This window comes from Vicugna pacos, chromosome 10 (genome assembly GCF_048564905.1).
Source record: "Vicugna pacos chromosome 10, VicPac4, whole genome shotgun sequence".
NCBI classification, from domain to species: Eukaryota; Metazoa; Chordata; class Mammalia; order Artiodactyla; family Camelidae; genus Vicugna; species Vicugna pacos.
The window spans coordinates 24,157,252-24,177,567 of NC_132996.1; the positions used below are offsets into that span (position 1 = coordinate 24,157,252).

General features: G+C 37.0%; 1 protein-coding gene across 5 annotated transcripts in view; it reads left to right on the forward strand.

The window, feature by feature from the left end:
• Positions 1–19,690, forward strand: part of LOC140698674 (glycerophosphodiester phosphodiesterase domain-containing protein 4-like) — a 91,991-nt gene extending 72,301 nt beyond the window's left edge. For all 5 annotated transcript variants that reach the window (XM_072969129.1, XM_072969134.1, XM_072969130.1 and 2 more), the window contains 4 exons: positions 10,048–10,195; positions 13,088–13,170; positions 13,934–13,989; positions 18,939–19,690. In XM_072969129.1, the coding sequence (XP_072825230.1) occupies positions 10,048–10,195; positions 13,088–13,170; positions 13,934–13,989; positions 18,939–19,399 (748 nt within the window). In that variant the 3' untranslated portion in view covers positions 19,400–19,690. The remainder of the gene's footprint in view (positions 1–10,047; positions 10,196–13,087; positions 13,171–13,933; positions 13,990–18,938) is intronic.
• The last annotated feature ends 626 nt before the right edge of the window (positions 19,691–20,316 follow it).

Sequence of the window (20,316 nt, forward strand, 5' to 3'; positions counted from 1 at the left end):
TTTTGAGGCTCTTGTTTTATTACCCAGTCTTCCATTATATGTCTTTTGATTGGAGTGTTTAGTCCATTGACATTTAACATAATTATGGATAGATATGTATTTATTGCCATTTTAAACCTTGTTTTCCAGGGGATTTTGTATTTTTTCTATGTTTCTTTCTTTTTGTTTTTGTTTTTCCTTTTTTTTTAACCTTGTTGATTTTATTTTGTATTATGCTTGAGTTCTTTTCTTTTTGGTTTTTGTGACTCTATTGTGTTTTTGATTTATGGTTACCCTGTTTGTCAAGTTTGTTAAACCATTACTATATCTACTTACTTTAGAATGGTAATTATATAAGCTGAAACACATTAAAAAAAAAAGAAAAAATCTAATTTTCTTACTCCTCTCCCTGACATTGTATGATTTTGATGTCCTCTTTTACATCTTAGTGTTTATTAGTTGCTGTTTATTATAGTTATTATCACATTTCCTATTGTGATTTTCTTTTTTCTCTAGATTGCTTGTTCTTTTCTATTTAGAGAAAATCTTTCAATGTTTCTTTTAGGATAGTTTTCAGTATTCCTGTATTCTTTTAGTTTTTGCTTGTCTGAGAAATTCTTTTTCTCTTCTTCTGTTCTAAATGATAATCTTGCTGGATAGAATATCCTAAGTTGCAGGTTTTCCTCTTTCAGGACTTTGAATATATTTTGTCACTCCTTTCCGGGCTGTGACATTTCTGTAGGGAAATCAGCTGATAGCATTATGAGGGTTCCTTTGTAATGTGTTCTTTGTTTTAATCTTGTTGCCTTTAGAAATTTCTCTTTAACTTTTGCCATTTTAATAATAATATGTGCTGGTGTAGGTTTGTTTAGGTTCATCTTGTTTGGGACCTTCTGTCCTTCCTGTACTTGGATATCTGTTTTCTTCTTTAGGTTTGGGAATTTTTCAGCTTAATTTCTTCAAATACATTTTGTATCCTCCTTTCTCTTTCATCTCCTTCTGGAACCCCTATTATGCATAGATAGTCACACTTTGTATTATCCCTTAAGTCTCTTATATTCCTTTCATTTTTTTCATTTCTTTTTCTTTTTTTTACATCTCTTTTTAAAAATTTTATTTTATTGAGTTATAGTCAGTTTAGAATGTTGTGTCAGTTTCCAGTACAGAGCACAACTTTTCAGTCATACATGAACATACATATATTCATTGTCACATTTGTTTTCACTGTGAGCTACCACAAGATCTTGTATATATTTCCCTATGCTATACAGTATAAACTTGATTATCTATTCTATATATACCTGTCCGTATCTACAAATTTTGAACTCCTAGTCTGTCTCTTCCCACCCCACTCGCCACTGGCAACCACAAGTTTGTATTCTATGTCTATGAGCCTGTTTCTGTTTTATGTTTAAATTCATTTGTCTTCTTCTTCTCCTTCTCTTTCTTCTTTAGATTCCACATCTGAGCAATACAGTATTTTTCTTTCTCTTTCTGGCTTACTTCACTTAGAATGGCATTCTGCAGGGATATCCATGTTGCTGCAAATGGCATTAAGTTGCCATTTTTATGGCTGAATAGTATTCCATTGTATAAATATACCACTTCTTCTTTATCCAGTCATCTGTCAATGGACATTTAGGCTGTTGCCATGGCTTGGCTATTGTAAATAGTGCTGCTATGAACATTGGGGTGCAGGTGTCTTTTTGGAGTAAGGTTCCTTCTGAATATATGCCCAGGAGTGGGATTGCTGGATCATATGGTAAGCCTATTCCTAGTCTTTTGAGGAATCCCCATACTGTTTTTCACAATGGCTGCACCAGATTGCATTTCCACCAGCAGTGTAGGAGGGTTCCCTTTTCTCCACAGCCTCTCTAGCATTTATCATTTGTGATCTTTTGAATGATGGCCATTCTGGCTGGTGTGAGGTAATACCTCATTGTAGTTTTGATTTGCATTTCTCTGATAATTAGTGATATTGAGCATTTTTTCATGTGCCTATTGATCATTTGTATGTCTTCCTTGGAGAATTGCTTGTTTAGGTCTTTTGCCCATTTTTGGATTGGGTTGTTTGTTTTTTTCTTAAGTCGTATGAGCTGCTTGTATATTCTGGACATCAAGCCTTTGTCAGTTTCATCTTTTGTAAAAATTTTCTCCCATTCTGTAGGTTGTCGTTTTCTTTTCCTTATAGTTTCATTTCTTTTTCTATCTGCTGTTCTGATTGGGTGATTTCCATTATTCTGTCTTCCAGATCACTTATTCATTCTTTTGCATTATTTAGTTTGCTATTTGTTGCCTTTAGCTTTACTTTCATCTCAGCAACTGAGTTTTCTGATTTCAAGTGGCTCTTTATAGTTTCTAGTTCTTTTTCACAATAATCTGTATTTCTATCGATAGCTTTTCTTAATTTCTTCAGTATTTTTATTGTCTCCTTTTTGAACTCGAACTCTTATATACTGGAGAGTTGTATTTCATTGTTTGTACTTCCAGGGGATTTCTCTTGTTCTTTTAATTGGGAATGGTTCCCTTTCTTTTTCCTTTTACCTATATTTCTCTGACTTAAGAATTTAGGGTTAACAGTTATCTACTGTGGTCTTGATGGGCTGTTTTTATGTGGGAGTCTCCCTGTGTAGTCTCTGTGTATCTAATATTTTTGTCATAAGGACTGTTTTTACTATTGATGGCTGCTATGTCTGTCCTCTGTTTGTGCTGGCTATTATCCCCTTGATAGGGTGTGTGATTGGTGTGGTGACCTGTGCCTGCACTGGATGTTTAATGGGGCCTCCTTTTTGCTCTGTGGTTGTCACAGCCCTGTTGGGGGCCAGGTCTGCTGTTTTTTAATGTTGCCATCTTTAATGGTTCAGTGTTACTTCTTCTTGAAATATGTGATGGAATTTACTAGTGAAGTCATTGGGTCCAGAGTTTTTTTTTGTTAGAAGATTTTTGGTTAATGATTCAATCTCCTTACATACTATAGGTCTATTTGCATTTTCTGATTCTTCATGATTAGAAGGTAGGTTTTGTGTTTCCATGAATTTGTCCATTTCATCTAGATCATCCAGTTTGTTGGGATACAACTGTTCATAGTCCTTTCTTATAATCCTTTTTATTTTGGTAAAATTGGTAGTAATAGCCCTGCTGTTATTTCTGATTTCAATAATTTGAGTTTTTCTTTTTATTATTAGTAGTTCTGGCTAAAGGTTTATCAATTTTGTTCAACTTTTTGAAGAACTAATTTTTTGTTTCATTCAGTTTCTCTGTTGGTTTTCTGTTCTCTATTTCATTTAATTCTGCTCTAATCTTTATCATTTTCTTCCTTTTGCTTTGTTGGCTCAATTTGTTTTTCTTTTTATAATTCCTTAAGTTGTAAAGTTAGGTTGTTGACTTGAGATCTTTTTTTGTTTTTTAAATATCAACATTAATGACTATAAATTTCCCCCCAGCACCACTTTTACTGCATGCCAATAGTTTTAGTATGTTGTGTTTTCATTCTTGTTCATCTCCAAATATTTTGTAATTTCCCTTGCAATTTCTTTTTTGATCCATTGGTAGTTTAAAAGTTTGTTAAGTTCCATAAATATGTGAAGTTTCCAGTTTTCTTTCTGTTATTGGCTTCTAACTTCATCCTGATGTGGTTGGAGGAGACCCTTTGTATGGTATCAATCTGTTTAAATGTATTGAGACTTAATTTGTTGCCTGACATATGGTCTGTTTGGAAATGCGCAATTAAGAAAAATGTGTATGCTGTTATTGTTGGGTTTAGTGTTCTATATATGTCTATTAGATATAGTTAGTTCTTGTGTTGATTAAGTCTTCTGTGTTCCTACTTACCTTCTGATTGTTCTATTCATTTTTGAGAGTGGGATATTAAAATCTCCTAGTGTTGTTATACAGCTCCAATTCTGTCAGTGTTTGCTTTGTCAATTTTACTGGTCTGTCATTGGGCATGTAAATGTTTAGAATTATTACATATTATTGCTATTTTAAATCTTTTATTAATATATAATGCCTTTCTTTGTCTCTTATAACCTTTTTTGTTATAAATCCTCTTTTATCTGTTATCGGTATAGCCACCCCTGCTCTTTTTGATTACTATTTGCATTGAGTATCTTTTTCCATCCTTTCACTTGTAATCTGTCTGTGTCTTTTCATATAAAGTTAATCTCTTGTAGACATTGAATTGAAACGTGTGTTTTATCTACTCTGCCTGTCTCTATCTTTTGCTTGGAGAGTTTGACTCATTTACATTTAAAATAACTACATACAAGGAGGGATTTTGTTATGCTGTTACTTCTGTCATTTCTTTAAATATTTGTTATTTCTGTCATCTATTATTTTTTAATTCCTTTATGCCTTTTAGCTTTTTTGTACCTTTGGTTTCTGTATTACATTTTTTTTTTGTGTTTAGTTGACTTTTTACAGTAAAACATTTAAATCTGTTTCTTGTTTCCTTTTGTGTATATTCTATATCTATTTTGTGGTTACCATGCGAATTATATTTAATATCCTGAAGTTTTAACACCCTTATTTGAATTTATACCAGCTTAACTTCAATAACATATAAAAATTCTGTTCCTTTATAGAGCTCTTCCTATCTTTTTGGGTTGTTGATGTCTGAAAATTACATCTTTATATATTCTGTGCCCGAAAACATAGACTAGTAATTTTTAAAAATGCATTAGTTTTAAATCATGTAGAAAAAACTTGTGGGGTTGCAAACCAAACTTACCATAATACTAGCTTTTAGACTAACAATTATTTTTTTCTTTAGATGTATTAGTCTCTTAAATCATGTAGAAAACAAAGAGTGCAATTACAAACTATTGTTACAGTAATACTAGGTTTTTTAACTTTCACATGCTTCCTTTTACTGAGATCTTTATTTCGTCATACAGTTTGGAGTTACTGTCTAGTGTCCATTCATTTCACCTTGCAGTACTCCATTGAGCTTTTCTTGCAAGGCAGGTCTAGTGACCACGAACTCCCTAAGCTTTAGTTTATCTGGAATTTCTTAATTTGTTCCTCACTTTTGAATGACAGTTTTGCTGGCTAATATAGTATCCTTGGTTGACCATGTTTTTTTTTTTAACACTTTAAATGTGTGGACCCACTGCCTCTGGCCTCTGGCCTATTATAAGTCCACTGGTGATGTTACTGAGGATCCCTTGTATGTGACACATTTCTTCTTTCTTGGGTTTTCAATATTCTCTTTTTCTCTTTGACTTTTGAAAGTTTTATTATAATATGTCTCACTATGAGTCTCTCTGAATTCATCTAGGAGTTTGTTGATTTTCTTGGATATTTAACTTTCATGTCTTTGATAAATTTGGGAAATTTACAGCCATCATTTCTTCAAATAACCTCTCTGTCCCTTTATCTCTCTCTTTTCTTTTTGGAACTCCAACAATGCAAATATTGATTTGTTTGTTGGTGTCCCACAGATATCTTAGTTTCTGTTCACTTTTCTTAAAGTTTTTTTTCTTTCTGTTTTTCAGACTGGTTAAATTCTATTGTCCTGTCTTCAACTTCACAGGTTCTTTCTTCTACTGCTCAAATCTGCCTTTGAATCCTAATAATCAGATTTTCATTTCAGTTACTGTACTTTTCAGTTGCAGAATTATTTTTGGTTTCTTTTTAAGCTTTCTGTCTCTTTATTAATATTTCCATTTTGTTTATACATTTTTTTACTTTACATCTTCCTTTAGTTCTTTGAGTATTTTTAAGATGATTGTTTTCAAGTCTTTGACTAGCATATCTACAAACAGCTCTTTTCCAGGAACAATTTCTGTTGATTTTTCCTTTGAATGGGCCATGCTTTCTTGTGTCTTTGTATGCCTTGTGATTTTTTTGTTGAAAAATGGATATTTGAATCTAATAATCTGGTAACTCTGGAAATCAGATTCTTCCCTTCCTCAAGGTATGCTCTTATTTGTTATTTACTTATTTATTTGTTTGTTTTTGTTGGCTGTCTCTGTGTTAAGCCTCTGAGGTTTAAACTTAAGGTCTTGTCAGGTCTTTTCTGTTCCTTTCCCTGGTCATACATGGTCACTTTCTGATTTTCCTCATGTATGCAGTTACTTTTGCACGTCCTAGTCTGTAATGTATGGCTCTCAAACAGGGAGAAAAATAAAAATAAAAGGTGGATAGGAAAGCGTGCTGGCCCTTTAAATTCCCTGAAAGTCATTTCAGTGAGGATAGGAGAGGTTTGCAGCAATGAGGGGAAGTGCAACAATCATGTTTTCCCTCCTCTTTGTCTACACCTGCGTGATCAGAAGCACCAATCAGTGATTAGAGCACAGATCCCTAATATTTGAAGGATAGGGTCCTTTTGGCCCACCTTGGCTTCTACAAGCTGTGTGCAAGCTGCTTCAGGAACATGTGCACAGCTGCCTGCCATGGGGCTAGGGGCTGGTGTACTGTAACTGCTACTATACCTAGTGATGAAATCGACCAAAGTTAGCTGTAACATACCATCCAAACCTTCCCTGGATCTTAAAAGCCTTCAATAGACTCAGTAGTTCCAAAATAGTTGCATTTCACTAGTGCAGTTATTGTGTAGGTAGGGCGATGGATTCCTGGTATTTTCTTCTCTGCCACCTTCTAAGAATTCCCTCCTGTGAACATAAGTTTTTATTTTTTTATGGGATAAATGCCTAAGAATGCAGTTTCTGGGTTATGGTAATTATTTGTCTAGTTTTATAGAAACTGCCAATCCTTTTACATTCCTGCCAGCAATGTATGATGGTCCACTCTACATCCTTGTACTAATTTTGGGCATTGTCACTGTTTTTCATTGTAGACGTTCTGATAGGTGTATAGTGATATCTCATTGTGGTTTTAATTTTCATTCTCTGATTGTTAATGATGTTGAGCATATTATTATGTGATTATTTGCCAGTGGTATACTCCCTTCAGTGAAATGACTCTTTGTATCCTTTCTAACTGAATTGCTTGATTTTTTTTTTATTGTTTAGTTCTGAGAGTTCTCGATATAGTATAGATACTAGTCCTTTGTTGGATATGTTGTTTTCAAATACTTTGTCCCAGTCTGGCTGGTCTGTAGCATCCTTTTAACAGTTTTCCACAGAACAGAGTTTAAAAATTTTGATGCAGCTTAACTTATCAATTTTACCTTTTATGATCATACTTTTAGTGTCGAATTTAAGAGCTCTTTATCTGTCTCTTAGGTCTCAAAGATTTCTCCTGTGTTTTAAACATATTCTTTTATTACTTTCATCAGTATTATATAGTTCACAGCTTTAAGATCCTGTGCTGGTTTTAAGTTTATACCTAGTTATTTAATTTTCTTTGGAGTGATAGTTTATGGTATTGTTTTAAATTTCAGTTTCTGTATGTTTATTAATGAGTATAAATGGTGATTGATTTTTATGTGTTGGTTTCAGAAAGTATAAAAAGTACCTTTTTAAAAAACTGTTCCCTTATTTTTATTTTTTAAATTTATCTTTAGGTGATTTGTGGAATTGTCTTAAAGACAGTTATAACATGTCTGGTAACTAATTGCAAGCACTCCTGTAAAGGTGGTACTGTTCCTTTTATTTACTGTTTGTACACTGAGCCTAAGAACTTGTGAAGCTAGTATTTGACAGACAACAGACCTGGGATTCAAACCCAGGCTTGTACAGAACTGTTTTTTTTTTTTTTAACATTTTTTATTGATTTATAATCATTTTACAATGTTGTGTCAAATTCCAGTGTTCAGCACAATTTTTCAGTCATTCATGGACATATACACACTCATTGACACATTTTTTTCTCTGTGAGTTATCATAACATTTTGTGTATATTTCCCTGTGCTATACAGTGTAATCTTGTTTATCTATTCTACAATTTTGAAATCCCAGTCTATCCCTTACCACCCTCCACCCCCCTGGCAACCACAAGTCTGTATTCTCTGTCTGTGAGTCTATTTCTGTCCTGTATTTATGCTTTGTTTTTGTTTGTTTGTTTTTGTTTTTGTTTTTTAGATTCCACATATGAGTGATCTCATATGGTATTTTTCTTTCTCTTTCTGGCTTACTTCACTTAGAATGACATTCTCCAGGAGCATCCATGTTGCTGCAAATGGCATTATGTTGTCGGTTTTTATGGCTGAGTAGTATTCCATTGTATAAATATACCACCTCTTCTTTATCCAGTCACTTGTTGATGGACATTTAGGCTGTTTCCATGTTTTGGCTATTGTAAATAGTGCTGCTATGAACATTGGGGTGCAGGTGTCATCCTGAAGTAGATTTCCTTCTGGATACAAGCCCAGGAGTGGGATTCCTGGGTCATATGGTAAGTCTTTTCCTAGTCTTTTGAGGAATCTCCATACTGTTTTCCATAGTGGCTGCACCAAACTGCATTCCCACCAGCAGTGTAGGAGGGTTCCCCTTTCTCCACAGCCTCTCCAGCATTTGTCATTTTTGGATTTTTGAATGACGGCCATTCTGACTGGTGTAAGGTGATACCTCATTGTAGTTTTGATTTGCATTTCTCTGATAATTAGTGATATTGAACATTTTTTTCATGTGCTTTTTGATCATTTGTATGTCTTCCTTGGAGAATTGCTTGTTTAGGTCTTCTGCCCAGTTTTGGATTGGGTTGTTTATTTTTTTCTTATTGTGTCGTATGAGCTGCTTATATATTTTGGAGATCAAGCCTTTGTCGGTTTCACTTGCAAAAATTTTCTCCCATTCCGTAGGTTTTCTTCTTGTTTTATTTCTGGTTTCCTTTGCTTTGCAGAAGCTTGTAAGTTTCATTAGGTCCCATTTGTTTATTCTTGCTTTTATTTCTTCTAGGAGAAAATTTTTGAAATGTATGTCAGATAATGTTTTGCCTATGTTTTCCTCTAGGAGGTTTATTGTATCTTGTCTTATGTTTAAGTCTTTAATCCATTTTGAGTTAATTTTTGTATATGGTGTAAGGGCAGAACTGTTTCTAATATGCTATACCATCTCAAGTTTTTAAAAAAAAGTTTTTGAAAGCACTTACATGGTGTATTTTCTGAGAAATTTAATCCCTGAAACTGACAACTTGACTAGAGTTACTAGATATTCTTCAACTTACTTTCCTATTGGTTCTATAGACAGTGAGGAAATATCTACTGACATTTAGCGTTGACATTGTGAATAGTTGGGTTCCGTTCCCCCTACTCAATGCTTGTAAAAATTCTTTATATTTAAAATTTAAATATTCACCAGATTGATATTCATTTATTCATTTCTTCAATTAGCTGTTCATGAAGGCAAGTATTATGCTAGGTGTTGGATATACAGAAATGAGTAAGACACAGTCTCTGATTTTAATTTGCTTACAGTCAAGTAAAGAAGACCAATAGGAAAGCAGATAAATACATAGAGTGTAGTAAATACTCTGATGAAAGTAAGTGTATTTGCTGCACAATAGTGTGCTGGACCTGGTTGATAACAGCTCATTGGAGCTAATTATTAAATATCCAGGAACTTTGCAAACCTGTATTACCAGTGGTAGCTCAAAATTGGCTATTGCAGTAGTATTTACATTGTGGAAATTGGCAAATTACACAATTAGGACTTTCCTTTTTTTCTTTCCCTCTCTCCTTCCCTCCATTCCTCCCTCCTTCCCTCTCTCCTTCCTCTTTTCCTTCCTTCCTTTCTTTTTTTCTCCTAGGACAGCCAGTTTACTAAAATACTACTGTTGGTATAGGAGCAAAGATATTAAATCCTGTTCTTCTACAGATTGGGTTTTTTAAATAAGAGAATTTTTTGAAGTTTTATTTAGTTTTTTGGGGGGATTAGGGGGGTTATTTATTTATTTATTTTTAGAGACTATACTGGGGATTGAACTCAGGACCTTGTGCATGCTAAGCATGCACTCTACCACTTGAGCTATACCCTCTCCCCAAATCCAGTTCTTAATCTCATTGTAACATGAGCCTATTCTGCATGTCATATAAGTTGTTTCAGGACCAGATAATTCTGATGACTTAACAATAAACAGCCTTTTACAAACTTGGTGGCTGTTTCCCCTTTAGATGGTGAGAGTGAGATTAAGTTTAAATCCCCTGTGGTTTCTTTGTCTTCTCAGAGAGTATAAAGCAGCGAATATCAACATCAATTTATACATCGTCAATGAACCTTGGCTCTTCTCACTGGCTTGGTGCTCCAGGATTCAGTCAGTGACCACAGACAACATTCAGGTCCTGAATCAGATAAATCACCCTTACTTTTTCATGGTGAGCTGGTTGTTCAGAATGTTCTTCCAAGTCTAGTGCAATAGGAGTCTGTCCCCTACCCTACTCCTACATTTCCCACTGTGCCATCCCCAGTGGAGCTATTTAAGGGTACAGACTTATGTGGCATTCTTCCTTCTCTCACGCAGATCCTTTTGTGATTTCAGGGAGAAATTAACATTGGTATGATACTTGCTGTTTATTGAATCCTCAGTGTGCCTTTCATGCATTATGTAATTTAACCCTCTGAGTTAGTCACTATTATTATCTCCATGTGGAATCTGAGCTTGAAGCTGTAAAGATCCTCACACATCATCACACGATTCAGACTGAGGTCTGACTCCAGGGTTCTGTTCCTGTGGTCCCACCTTCCTGGAGGCATGGCAGCAACGACAGAGGCACCAGGTGTGGGGAGAAAACCAAGTGTACTTGAATCCAAAGTGAAAACTGTGTCCTGAGCAAAATGCTTTTGAAAAGGAGAGTGAGTCCAGCCCCCAAGCTTGAGTCCCCCTTCTGTCCTGCAACTGCTTCTGGCCGGAGGCTTGGAGACCTGAAGATCTGGGTTACAGTCCCTGCTAAATCCCATCACTTATTATCTGTGAAGAGAGCCCCAGCTAACCAGTTAACTGCTGCACAGCCTGTCTTTGTTATCAGTGTGGAGTAGGTGGACTGAGAGGCACACAATAGCCTACAACAGAAAACAGCTTAATTTCTCTCCACCGACTCTTTAAACTGCTCTTTGACCTGGGTCTTTCCCTGCGCCTGAATGAAATCTTACTCAGACCCCTTAGCATTTCTAGTCACTCTTAGATAATTCTTTAAAGTATAGTTTAGTCACCAAAAAGTTTGTTTATTTGTAAATTGGAGATAAAAATAGTGAATAGAAGCAATTTTATTCAGCATAATTGGGTCTGCTTAGTGGTCTGTTAATTGGAAAAAACAAGGAATCGTGAAATAGATGATATATGGTCTATTAGCATAATCACTTAGTGGCTTAAAACTAACAAATATTTGTTTTTTGTATTCTGTATAGTAGCTGATTAGTTTCTCTGGTCTGAGCCAGCTCAACTGGACTAGGTGGTCTAGGATGGTCTGATTCATATGTCTAGGGTCTTACCTACAGTGACCGGGTCTTTCTTCATTTCATGTTCACCTGGTAGCATTGGGTTCCCCGTAGCAAGAGAGGTCAAGCCCCAGTGCACATGCCTTTTCGAGGATCTCCCATTGTGATGTTTGCTAATGTTCCACTTGCCAAAGAAAACATTACAGTTAAGTCCAGATTCAAGGTATTGCAGTGGAGAAACAGATTTACCTCTTGATGAAGAGGAACAGCAAAATCACATTACATATAGGCCTGCAATTTGGGAGGAGTATTGTGGTCATTTTTGTAAACAATCTACCACACACATACCTCACATATTTTAATTTAAAATATTCATTTACCTTTTGATATACAATCAAAGTCTTTCCTTGGAAGGTATTTCAAATGATTGAATTGTGTATTCTCTTACTTCTGTATACTTCCAAATGAATCATCTATGGTTTCTAAGTTTTGTTTCCTTAAAGCACAGGAAGAAGTTATAGTCATTGGAAGAATGAAGAATCCACCCAGATTTTTACAACTCACCAATCCCAGTATCTCAGTGTTTCCCTTGTACCTAATTCAATTGCAGTTTATTTTTTAATGACCTATTCTGACCTCATCAAGTTTGTCAAGGCATTGACTTAGTTTCCTTGAAAATGCCAGATGTTTTCTACTCAGAATTTAGCGACTTAAGTAGCACTTAGTTGCACTGTACAATTACAACAACAGGTACAGTACAACTGTTCCAGGCCATTTGGGGAGCAAGAACAACTGATTCTTGGTGACTGTACAGCTCACCTGGTGGGCACCCTGGAGCAGGCCAAGGCATCGGTCAGTAAGGCTCCCAGAGGGGATTACGAGCCTCAGTTTAGTGCAGGTTGGTACCTGCCTAGTAGAGCTGTAGTGAGGATTAGCTGTGAAAATACCCGTAAAGTGCTTGGAACACTGCCTTAGCTCCTGTAATAATGCTCACTGATGTTAGTTGTTGTTATCATCATTATCCTGATTGTCAGTCGTGCTGCTGCTGCTGTTACCATTATTAATCAGTCTAAAGAAAGACCCTGGGATCGGGGGGATAAGAAAGAATGAAAATGCCAGACTTGGACCATCAAGTAGTATTGGAGGGGGAACAATGAAGGTAGAAAGGGAGGATCAGACCAGGACATATGGAAGTCATACGAGAGAACCTAGAAGAGGGAGCTCTGTGAAATGGGTGACTCAGGCAAGCAGCCTGGAGAAGTGGGCCTGTTAGTTAAGAATTGTAATTTCAACATACTTATTTGAAGCATGATGATCTAGGACTGTGATTCCTAAACACTGGTTCACAGCTGAGTTGCTCATTTCTGGGGAGCTTGTTAAAAATGCAGAAATTCTAATTCCAGAGTCTGTAGTGAGACCCAGGAGCCTGCATTACTGAAAGCTGCTCAGGTAGATCTGGATGCACAGCCAGGTTTGGGAAGCCATCCATGAAAACAGAGCACGGGAAGTCAGGAAATGGGCTGTAGTCCTGTCCAGAATAGACTTGCTATGTGACATTTCTGAGACTCCCGCCCAGAGATCTGTCTTGAGGGTCCAGGGAGATGAAGGGTGTGGAGTGTCTGATCCCTTATAGAGCCCTCTGCACAGGTAAGGGGTGATAGGATAGCGGCAGGTGTTCTCTGTGTATGAGACCAACCCCACCAATCAAGGTTCCTCTGCCTGATCTGCCCCTGCTCCATCCCTGGCAGCCAAGCAAGGGACTTGGCCCACATGACCTAGAATCCCTTCCGGCTCTAAAGCCCTATAACTATGGTTTGTTTTCCGTTCTGCAGACACCAAGTTTCTATATGTTCATGTGGATTCTTCTGGATGTTGTTTCTGCAATTTTCATTTTTGCCATATTTTATTTTCATTGGTAAGCATATATTTATAATTTTATTTTTCCTAAAATAAAAATGTAAATGATTCTTAACAGAAATTAGAGGAAAAACAGTTCCATTCTCCCTGTAATCCCACATGGCAAATCCTCAAGGAGACAGGGTTTTATCATCTGAATCTCTCATTTCTTCTCATGCTGCCTGCAGCTCCTCACACCCCTTCTACCCACTCAGTCTGAGATCATATTCAGAGAAGAAGGATTCTCACTAAGGTTTGATCGAAGTCTGTTACTACAGATTTCTGTGGATCAGTTAGGGGAGGGCAGGGGTTGAAGGTTGTTCATAACAAGTGCCTCCATCTTCCGCCTTCCACATAGCAGGGTTCTGTGTAAAAAGCAAGTTCACAAACCGGGAAACCTGGGTTTTAGTCCTGGCTTTGCCCTTGATTGCTGGATGACCCTGGGAAAATCACTGCCTCTTTTCAGCTCACATTTTTTTTAAAAAATCTGCCCAGGAAAATGACATTTGAGAATTCTTGCAGCACAAATGCTACAATACTACAAGGTTCAAAGTGGGAGACGGGATATCTGGTGGAGAATTTTGGCTAGAAGAGACCATGCTTGTTTAGACCTTATCATGTCCATCATTTCTTGATTTGACTTATCTTTTAAAGTGGGAAACTATAAAGCCTCTATTTAAATAAGAATTTGAGTGGTTAATGTTCTTTTCTGGCCACTGGCTGAATTATTGACTCTTTTGGAAAAGGTGTAGGAGACTCATGGATAGTCTGCTTCCTTCCAGGTGGAGAGAGCGCAGCAAAAAAGAAAAATTACTCAAAAGCACCAGCATATTCATGGGTAAGTCAGAGGCCTCGCCCACTCCCATCTCCTCATCCCTATCCATTGCCTCCAGCATACAGGGCGTGCCTTTTATGTTTCTGACAAGAGCTGAAGAAGTCTGAAATCAGAGGGTGGAGACCAGTGAGGTGTTGGGACACATAGGCTAGGCACAGATTCTAGAGGGCCCTTGATATCAGGCTTCATTTTGGACTTTATCTCGAAAGCCGTGAGACTCCTTGGAAGGTTTTGAGCTTGGTTATTTCTTCACTTGTTGATACATTCATTCATCACGGTTACTGAGTACCACTTTGTGCCAGGCACTCTGAGAGAGATTTAATAACAGAAAGCTGTCTATGGAGGGTGGCCCCAGAGAAAAGAGGGCTGGTGCACAGAGAGCAGTGAGGAAGCAGGCAGAGGAATAGCAGCTGACCGTTGGTCCAGACACCAAGGCCCAGGACAGAGAAGCTGCCATGCCCAGCAGGGCTGAATGTGCCTTATTGGGCTTCCATTGTGGGTGATATGTGCTGGAAGGTGGAGGGAGGGAACTGCACAGGTCCTGGACTGCTGGACTAGAGCCTAGGCTCTGCATGTACGCAACCAGGAGATGCAAATAAGGGAGCAGTATGTTTAGACTACTGTGTGAAGGCATAGTAACATTCAGCAGAATAGCTCAGGGACTGAGGAGTTGAGATGGGCCCAGCAAGGGAAGGAAAGCTAGAGTTTATTTTTCCGGAGGTTGTGGGGATAATCACACAGTGAGTTTCTGGTTTGAGCAGCCAGTGCAGTGTCAAAGGGAAAACCACTTAGGAGGCAGAGGACTGTGCAGTACCTGATACAGTTTCCTCCCGTAGCTCTTGGAGCCTCATATAAAGTTGGTATGGTGACAGAATCATGAATTAATTTAATTTCTTATGGACAGTGGTAAAGATCCTGAGCTACCCTGTATCAGCTGGTGGAGGGTAAAACTCATACAGTACTTTGAGTTGCAGGAATGGATCCATAGGGACCATGAAAAAATAAGTTCAGAAATTTGGATAAATTACATGAAGGGGAATGGACTTTCCTTCTGTGAAACTGAAGATTTAAACCAAGGTCACTCAAATATCTTAAGGGACAGAGAGATCTCAGTTAACTCTGAGTTACACGAATTTTGAGAAGATCACTCTACTGGCTCTGTTTTAGTAGCTGCGTTAATAAACTGAGGCCACCATAACAAAATACCACAGACTGGGTGGCTTAACAACAGAAATTGATTTTCTCACAGTTCTGGAGGCTAGAGGTCCAAGGTCAATGTGTCAGCAGGTTTGATTTCTTCTGAGGCCTCTCTCCTTGGCTTCCAGATAGCCACTTTCTTGCTATTTCCTCACACAGTCTTTCCTCTGTGCACCCCGCCTCCGCCCCCAGTGTCTCTCTGTGTGTACAAATTTTCTCTACTCTGTTCAGATTGGATTAGGGCCCACCTTAATGGCCTCATTTTAATCACCTCTTTTAAGGCCCAATTTCCAAATACAGTCAGATTTTGAGGTTCTGGAGGTTAAGGCTTTAGCATATGAATTGTGGGTCGCACATTTCAGTGCAGTAATCAGTGATACATCCAATAAATGAAAAGTATATGGAAATGGTGAGGAAAGCATGGATGGGAGAGAACTTTTGAAGGAAAGTTCAAAGAACTGTTGAAATTTGGATGAAGAAGGTGGCTATAATGCCTTAGAAAAGTACTCAGTTAACTTCACAACTTCCCACCATGTTGAAATGATGATAAGAAAATAAGGTAAGTAGAAAATAAATTAAGATTTTTTTTCCTGTTTTAAGAGTTTTTAGTTGCCCGTTAACAGAAGTCAGTTTTGCCCAATCTATGTAAATGTATCTAATAAATCTAACAAAGGCTGTTTCAATATCTCTTAAGAGATACCTAGAAGGGGCAAGACCAAATTTAGAATCAGGGAATGAACAAGGAAGACTGGAAAGAAGCCAAACCACAACCCAGATCCATTCATGTTGGGGAAAATAGAGCCTTGAACACTAAGCATAGTGTCACATCTTGCATCACAGCCACCTCCAGGATGGGCATGTACTGCTGCACCTGCTGCTGCTGCCACCAAAAGGCTTTCATCACCTCTCTGGCTTTAGTATGTATTTTTCAGCCCTTTAAAGAAGTCTATCCTTTGTCTTCTGTCTCATATTGCTTCTTATGAAAAATCTTCACAAAAATCTATCCTTTTTATCATTGTTCTTCTGCTTGTAATATGCCATTTTTCTCTGGCTGCTTTTTAAGATTGTTTGATTACTAGTTTTCAGTTATTTGATTATGATTTATCTTGCTGTGTATTAAGGTTTGTGTGTGTGTGTGTGTGTGTATCCTGCTTACAGTTTTTTTAACTCCTTAGGTCAGTCAGAGTATAATTTTGATCATATTGGATAAATTTTAAGTCTTTATTTTTCAAATATTTTCCTGCATCTACTTGTTTCTGGGATTCCAAGTATGTAGAAGTTAGATTGTTTTATATTATCCCATAAGTTACTGAGACACTGTTCATTTTTATTTTTAGCCCATTTAATTTCTGTGTTTCATTTTGGATAGATTCTATTACCATATGTATTTGTTTTTTTATTGCTGTGTAACAAATTACCACAAATATAGGAGCTCAAAACAACACAAATTTATCATCTCATAATTTGTGTGGGCAAGAGAGTTCTTGTTTGGAAGTTTTTTTCCTTTCAACAGTTTGAATGTGTCATGCCACTCCCATAGGGCCTTGAAAGTCTCCAGTGAAAATCTGCTGATAGGTTTCTACATGTAACAAATTATTTTTCTCCTGCTGCTTTTAGGATTCTTTATTCTTAACATTTACCATTTTAATTGTAATGTGTCTTGTGTGTGTCTGTTTGGGTTTATCTAATTTGGAGCTCTTTGAGTTTCCTAGACCCAGATGTCTGTTTCCTTCCCTAGATTAGGAAAGTTTTCAGTCACTATTTCTTCAGATAATTTTTCTGGCCCTTTCTCTCTCTTCTCTGTTTGAGACCCATGTAACACCAATGTTATTCCACACGATATTGTCCCAAAGGTCCCATAAAGTGCCTTCAGTTTTTAAAATTCTTTTTTCATTTTGCTGCTCTGTCTAGGTGAGTTCCATTCTATCTTTTAGTTCACTCATTTGTTTTTCTACCTCATCTACTCTGCTATTGAACCCTTTTAGCACATTTTTCAATTCAGTCGTAACTTCTGTTTGGCACCATCTTGTATTTTCTATCTCATTGTTAAAGTTCTCGCTGTGTTCGTACTTCCTTTTCCTGACTTTGGTGAGCATATTTATTGCTATTATTTTAAAGTATTTATCAGATAGATTACTTATTGCTATTTCATTTTGTTCTTTTTCTGAGGTTTTTGTCTTGTTCTTCATGAACTGAGATATAAAAATCCTAAACAAAGTATTAGCAAATTGAATCCATCAGTATATTTAAAGGATAATACATTCTGAGCAAGTGGGGTTTATCTCAGCAGTGCAAGATTAATATGTCTTTTGAAAATTTATCATTATAATCCACCATATTAACAAAATAAATTAGATAAAGCATATTTGATGAAAATCAACAACCTGATTTATGATTTAAGTTCTGAGCAAGTTAGGGATAGAATGAAACTTCCTCAATATGATAAAAATATTTATAGAAAACCTACAACCAATATCATTTGAATGGTGACACAATGAATATTTTCCCTCTAAGATTAGATAAGACAACAATATCTGCTCTCACCATTTCTGTTTGGCATTATACTAGGGATCATAGCCAGTTCAATAAGATGAAGAAGTAAAACTCCTTATTTGCATTTATGATTTTTTATGTTAAAAATTCTAAGGAATCAAACAACAAGCCTACTAGAACTAATTAGTGAATTATGCAGTATCTCAACATACAATGTCAATATACAGAAAAATCAATTGTATATATATTATCAATGAATAATTGGAAACTTAAAAAAATTAAAATAGCATCATTTACAACAGCATAAAAACATAAAATAGGAATAAATTTAAGGAAAATGTTGCAGGGCCTTGTGAAGAAGATAGGTGATTGGTCACTGAAAACTACAGAAGTTTACTGAGAGAGAGAAGACCCAAATAAATGGAGCAACATACCACATTCATGAATTAAAAACCCTAATATCATGGATATTGGTTTCCATGGCACTGACTTACAAATTCAGTTCAAGTGCAGTAAAAATCTCCTTCCTCCAGTGAAGCTGATAAAAAATGCAGCTGATAAGAAATGTGTTCAGCTGTTTCTTCAGGAATGAAATTACACTCAAAGCAAAAATAACTGAGTTCTGGGTTTACTTCTTTGGATTCTCACTTTCTTCTGGATTTTGGCCCCACAGTTTCTCACCATACTGTTAATTCTTAAGATAAGTTTAAGACATTTTCTTCGTTTTATATATTATCCAATTTTTAATTTGTCTTTGATAGGAGTCACTGTCCTAGCTCCATTACTAGAGTTTTCATCATTGATTTTTCTGTCAGTTAGATAAAAATAATTTTTTGAGCAGTTACTATGTGACAGGTATTTCTAAGCACTGTGTATTGGAGGCAAGTAAGATAAAGTAACTGTTTGTAAAAAGCTCCCATTCTATGAAAGATGTGTTCATTTTTCTGTTCAACCTAATTTGGAATCAGTGGTTATGAAATGCATGAATTTAAAGCAAATGTCAGTCTCTGCCTTTTGAGGGCTTCCATGGTGAACCAGAACCTCACACAATAGACTCTTAAACTCCAGCACCACGATGAATTGGAGGACCATAACAAAGTCTGTCCAAAGCCTAGGTAGAGAGAGAACTAAAGGGAAAGAGTCTGAGATGGTAAGTGAGGGGCTAACATTTTAAAGATGACTAAGATTTTACCACATCACTGGCAGAGACCGCAGAAGCCAGTACTTGAGGTATCTGTGTTTTTGTCTTTTCTATCCCACAGATACTCAGAGTGTAAGTCTCCGAACGGGAAAAAGTGAGAATCTAGAAGCTCCAGATTTATCCATGGAGTCTTCCACCCGAGTTATGGAAATCCCTTGGAGTCTAGCAGCTTTAACCAAGAATGTAAGGAAACATCCAGCCAGCAAATCAGAGCCAGTCATGGAAACCATGGAAACACTAATGCTTGGCGAGGATGATGTTACCCAACCTGTGTTTACCACAAAGACCTTCAAACCCACCCAAGCACCCATCTGGGAGGCCAGCAGAGAGCCCAGCTTCCAAACTGCATTGCCTTCGTTGATGGTGAATGAAACAATTTCCTCCATAGATGTCCCTCATCCTGAAACACAACCTGAAAAGCCCCCTGAAAGTATTGAGTCTTTCGAAGAATCTTCTTTTCTGTTCTCTGCCACATCCAGCCCATCCTTATACTCCTTTGAGCTGTCTTCAAAGAAGAATTAGCCACAACTTGCCCCCTTCTTCCTCTTGCTCTCCATGCCTGAGGGTAATGATGGTCTGGAGTGGCCAAGAAGGGATTGCAGAAGAGCTTGCAGAAGAGCCATTAAGGCTCTCAGAAAAACCATTGTGGGCTAACCTTTCTATAAAGAATGCATCTCAAGGGAATCAACAAGGGAAAAATATTTGTTGTGGTCTTGGAGCAGAGCTGATTGTTCACTGGGTATTACAAGTTTTATCTCATTTACGGTGAACAGCATATAAATAAAGGCAACCTCTCAGGAATCCAGAGGTAAATGATGTGTTCTTTGGACTCTTTTGTGGTCACTCAGGCTGACAAAGACTAGGGGATGAGTCCCAAAGTGATGCCATCCTGAGTCAGAGAATGAGAAGTAGCATGAGCATGAGTTGGGGGCAAAAGATGTCATCCCACACAATACACCCTGTCATCCAGTATGCAGTGGGATGCTTTCTAATAGCTTCTTGTTGGATGATTTCCCCAGCTGGGGTAATGGGCATTGATCCCATGCCAGCCCAATAATTCTAGGCCTTGAGTAGAAATCAGAGCCACAGCAATTGTCTAGAGTTTTATCAGCCTGGAGAACCTGAAAGAAGAAATGCCTAGGATCTACCAAATGAAAGAAGTGGTGCAATGAACTAAAAATGGAATATTTTAAAATAGGTTATTAATTAAACCTAGGCATAAGCTCTAAAGTCTTGTCCTCTAGACTGACATGAATAGAATATTGCCACTCCCTCAGATGAGATTTAATCTAGTGTAGATAGTCTAGTCAAGATTATCACATCAAAATTCTCAAGTTATCAAGTCAAGATGAATCTGTTTATATATTTAAATAAGTCTTTAACGTAAGAAAGTGGAAAAACTATCACCAAGCAGAAAATTACTAATTGCCAGTGGAATT